The 5,061-nt window shown below is 44.6% G+C and overlaps 1 protein-coding gene across 1 annotated transcript; it reads right to left on the reverse strand.

Moving 5' to 3' along the window:
* Positions 1 to 1,551: 1,551 nt before the first annotated feature.
* LOC113178010 (T-cell surface glycoprotein CD1a-like) lies at positions 1,552 to 4,343 on the reverse strand. Its single transcript, XM_026382483.2, has 6 exons — positions 4,283 to 4,343; positions 3,696 to 3,950; positions 2,661 to 2,942; positions 2,199 to 2,480; positions 1,769 to 1,859; positions 1,552 to 1,594 (listed from the first exon to the last, which is right to left on the reverse strand). Exons 1-6 carry the CDS (start codon positions 4,341 to 4,343, stop codon positions 1,552 to 1,554), a joined length of 1,014 nt encoding a protein of 337 aa, XP_026238268.2.
* Between the last annotated feature and the right edge of the window lie 718 nt (positions 4,344 to 5,061).

The raw sequence follows: 5,061 nt of genomic DNA on the forward strand, positions 1-5,061 counted from the left end.
TAATGCTCTTAAACTGAAAAGGCTCTGATGTGTATTACAGAAAAAATATGTGTTTTAGATAAGCCTTGTCAGTGTTATAATGCTGTTGCCTGAGAGTTCTATGTTAATAAGTAAACAATGCAATACACTGGAAAAAGAAAGATGAAATTTGATGATTACTAGGTGAAGCTAGTTTGTAAAGTAACTTCTATAATGCTACGATAAAGCTATAACAAAAACTAAAATTGGGGTTTCTTGAAATGACAATAGATTACTTTACATATGGTAGACATTATTGTAAGAAGTTTGAAAGCCAAGGAAATTTATGATAACATTATTCAGGGTCACTTCTCAAATAATCATGCAATTTACAGTAGTAAAGATATATTAAGTAAGATTTTCAAACAAAATACACAAAAACAAGGTGATGTATTCATCAGTTAACAAAAATATTGTGAACAGAAACTCAAAGGAACCTACCCCTCTACTTACCCTAGGAGCAGGGCTCAGGGTTCACTAAGGAAGCATTTGCAGCTGTAACTGTAGAGAACATAACTGCTGAGAATGCACCTTACTCACCTGCACCTACTTCAGTCCTGAAGAGCAGCATTTTGACTCCTCATTTTTTATTCTCTCCTCAGTGATGCCCTTGGCCATATTTCAGGTATCACCACCATGAGGTGCCTCTCAACCTTCAATGCATCGATCCGTCTTCTGATGATTCTGTTAAAATGAAATAATAATTCAGGCCACAGAGTCTACATAGCTACCAAACTCCATTGTAATCAATCTGCTGTTTGACCATAAACCACACAGGATATGGAAGACCTTCATCCTTTCCTGATCTTTCAGTTTAGAGCACTTGGAACAACAGTTTCACACTAATACTTCCCTAAATGAATAACAGAATCAGTAAGAGACATCATTGTATTTATTCTCAGAGGCTCAGAGAAAAACTGTAGAATTAGGAAAACATAAAATCCCTTAGCCAAGCAAGACTTGAAGTCGGGAATGAAATGTCTATACTACAACTCAGGTGGCACAAAGGCAGAGAATTTAAAAAGAAAAAAAAAACTGCAAACATTACATAAATTCCATACAGGTTTTTATTGAGAACATGTTGCATGCAGGCCAGACACCTCACCAGGGATACAGATACTTCAAAAGCACCTGCTCTGCTCTCAATGTTCTAGAAACTGAAAGAAAGAAACAAAGCTACACAACTGCCACTGAAGTAGACAGTGAGGGATACAGTTGACAGGTGGGGACGCACAGATGGAGGGGAGATGGCTCCCCACTGTGGATCAAGGAAGGACCCCCGGAGGAAGTGACACCTGGAATTCTTCTGATGATCCACTATATCTAACCCAGCAGAGGTTGCTAGGTTCCTATTCCATTCACAGGTAAAGTCTCAGCCCAGGTCTGAACACACATCCTGCAAGATTACATTGAGCATATATTGGTAACTGATCATGAACCAGGTAAATTACAAAGGTTTCACAAGGACAGTTGAAGTGATGTCATCACCTCGTGGTGTCCAGGTGTAGACTGGGCACCTGGGTAGCTGGGTCCTCACTTCAAAGGGACAGCACTGCTGGGAGCTTCACGGTGTGTCCTACGTGAACCAAATGAGAAGAGAGAAATAACAGACCTTCATGAGGTGGAGGCGAGAACTGAGCAGAAAATGGAAATGGGGCTGAGAGGAGAAGGAAAGTGAGAAAAAAGTCAAAAAAGAAGGGAAGAGCATTGGGGAGGAGGGATGAACAGGACAGATGGATACAAAACTCACCAGTGTTTCCTAAACCAAAATCCAAGACCTGTCAGAAGAGCCAGGGCCACTGTCACAGCCGAGAGGATCCAGCCCAGGGCACTAGGAGGTGCTGCAGATTCAAGGGGACACCAGGACATTGTTTCCAACCCATTCCCTGTTTTACCCCCTCACACTCCCTGTTTACTGTATTAACTATTTTCTTTCAGTTTCTACTGCACCAATTATTCCTATTATTTTATTCTTATCCCTTTTCAGAAAGGAATCCTTCTTCTATCCTACATCTTTCTGCATCTACAGATCCCTCATATTTAATTCTTCCATTCCTTGGATTAAAATATTTGTCTTCTTTTAGGTCTAAAATTCGTAATCTCCCAAATTTTTAGCTGTCCCTCAAGCTCTGCTATAGAAGACCACCTCCCCCCATCTCCAGCCTGGGTCCCACTCTTACCTCCCCAGTGGAGGACGAGGTCCTGCCCTCCTAGGCTGCTGTGCTTCACCCTGCAGGCCAGGCCAGCCACCTCCCCAGCTGCCACATCCAGGGTTGCTCTGAGATACCACGTCCCATCAGCATTGGGCAGGATGTCACCTCTCTGAGTGCCCTGCTGCTCCTGCTCACCTCGCATCCACATCACCCACACAGGCTTTGGGTAGAAGCCAGACACATGGCACACCAGCAGCAGATGGCCAGGCCCAGGGCTGGGGCCACTGGACAGCCAGGCCTCAGGCTTCACTGCAAAGGACAAAAAACACATCCAGACACAGACTCTAACATACACTGAGAGACTCAGAACTCCACATGAGACTACATGGATATATCTTTCTCCTTCTGGAAATGTCACTTGATATCCTCTTTTATCCTGAATTTGACTTTAAAACAGAAAAATTTTTTGAGATGTGCTACAAGACTGACCTTGTCGCTGGAGATGAGCCTTCCCTGCATCTAGAAGAGCCAAGGTGAAATGTGGGAAGGTGTCACTGAGGAGCGTATGTGCATAGCCTTGTACAAAGCCTTGGTCCAGATTGAACAGTTTGCAGAATTCCTGGGCCTTTATTCCACCCTCTGGAGATGGTGACCATGTTTCATTCTGGAAGCTCATGAAATCAGATCCTTGGATAGCTAACTGCAGGAAGCATAGGAAGCCCTTCCCAGAGTGCAGTTCACAGCCTGTTGCCATCTGCAGATCAAAGGGATCTGGGGAAGAAGAGTCATGAATTAGAGGAGAAAATGGAATGAGTGGAAGTAAAAGACTATAAAAGCAGAAGGGAGTTTGGGGAGTTTAAGGGATGGACCACAGTGTGGTTTGATCAGAGGTTCACAGAAAGGGGAACTGGTAGGAGCTGGAGGTGGAGGAAGAGATGATAATATGAGGAAGGGAGGGGATTGTTCAAAGGTGATAGGGATAGTATGGGGTGAAGGACTTCATGTGAGAGAGCTGAGACTCTAACTAACCAGGGTGAATGTATCCATGGTAACCAGAGCAGTTTAGATGGGGATGTCTGAAGAATTAAATGGGAGAGAAAGTCACACTTTAAGGAGTCACCCAAAGAGTGAGGAAGCTGAAGGCACCTGGCTGATTACTGGGGAAAAGGGTGGCCACAGGATGCCTCTGAGGGGAGACAGTAACACACAGCCCTGCAGGCAATGAGGGAGCAGTTCACAAGTGGCAAAAACTGAAGTTTTTGAAGAATTGGGTTCTGGTGTATAGCACTTTCCCAGGGTGTGGTTGCAGTTTTATGCTGAAGAGAGTGGAATTAGATTCAGAACACTTAGGCTGTTTACTACAGGAATAAGAAGTTCACCGAGGACTGAGGATACAGCTCAGTTTATAGAGAGCTTGCCTCACATGCACAAGGCTGGGGTCAATCCCCAGCACCACAGATCAAAAAGGTCATTGAGACATCCCCCCTCTTACCTTTCTTCTCCCAGCAATGGAACTAAACTCACCTTCAAACATGAAGTAATCAGTGTAAACTTCCTGAATTCCAATGAAGTTTTCCCAGAAAAAACTTTCCAGATCCATCAACTCCCTGTTACTGAAGTTGCCCCTGGACCAGGGATACAGGTAAATGAAGGCACCAGAGCTGATGTTACAGCTGTGAATCTGCAGCTCCCCCAACCAGCCTGAGCTCAGATGTACCCAGGAATGGTTGTGAAAGGCTGACGTCTGGAGGAGATGGTAGGAGACAGGCTCCTCAAACCCTGTGATGAAGAATAGATAGAATGTGGGGAATGTGACATTAGGAGAGAGACTGGGAAAAGAAAGTTGCCAGAGTGGGAAGACTCAGAATCTGGAAAAGTGGAGAGCCACCTTTACTTCAGCTGACAACTGTTGGCCCCCAGGGTCCCAGGCTCTACCAACCAAATCCAGGAGACCACAGAGGGCATCAGTAAGGACACGCAGAATGGGGCCAGCTTGGCACTCATTCTCTCCAGGTATATGCAGGGGAAACTACCATCACCACACACACACACACACACACATACACACACAAACATACACACACACAGAGACCTCTTGCCACAATTCTTACCATATTCACTGTCATCACCTGGGAAGAGAGCAGCGAGCAAGGGGAGTAGCAGAGACATCATGGCCCTTGCAGATGCTATTTCGTTCTCTTAAGAAAACTTGGCCTTTGATTTCTGTTCTAAACAAAACTACCCACAGATCTCTCTTCTGACTTCCTTATTCAACCAACAGACAGACCTCTCCTGCCTGAAAATATGTTTCCACCCCAAACCCTGAACACCTACTCAGTTTCCCATTTCCCCTGCTCTTCTGAGTCTCTGCCCAGTCTTCCAACTTCTCTCATTGTTATGAAATTCCTTCCTGGTCATCTTCCCCTATTTCAACTGCTATGCAACATGTTTTATGTGGCACTGAAAAGTCACCTTATCACTAGGAACTCTTCTTCTTTCAGTGCCAGGTACTGATCCCAGGATCATCAGCATTTTTAGTTATTGAATAATTTTGAATTATCTCCCATGTGTTCTCTTCCCTGCCCCATCCCCCATGCCACCATCTTCATGTTGCTGACATCACTGGTTACTTTATTTACTTCTTCAGAATCACTTTGGATTGTCCTCCACACCAGTATCAACTAATTAGTCTGTGGATCCTGTATCCAGGGCTGGCTCTGGGAGGCATGCAGCCAGTCCAGTGATACACTTAATGCTCCATGATCACCACCTTGAATTTTATAGTAATTTTTTGACTTTGTGTTTCATAAGCAAAGTTCAGTGAAACTTCTATGGGAGCTCACAGAACCTCCCCAGCTTCTGTAGGGTTCTCCCTCCCACAACCTCACCC

Source organism: Urocitellus parryii, chromosome 11 (assembly GCF_045843805.1).
Source record: "Urocitellus parryii isolate mUroPar1 chromosome 11, mUroPar1.hap1, whole genome shotgun sequence".
NCBI lineage: Eukaryota > Metazoa > Chordata > Mammalia > Rodentia > Sciuridae > Urocitellus > Urocitellus parryii.

Bases quoted from the DNA above. Each gene is read 5' to 3' on its own strand.
- LOC113178010 (XM_026382483.2), bottom strand. From the start codon at position 4,343: ATGATGTCTCTGCTACTCCCCTTGCTCGCTGCTCTCTTCCCAGGTGAT. The intron at 1,860-2,198 runs GTAAGAGTGGGA...TTGAATCTGCAG, and splicing joins CCTCGTCCTCCACTGGGGAG to CACCTCCTAGTGCCCTGGGC. The intron at 1,595-1,768 runs GTGAGTTTTGTA...TGGTTCACGTAG, and splicing joins TTTTGGTTTAGGAAACACTG to GACACACCGTGAAGCTCCCA.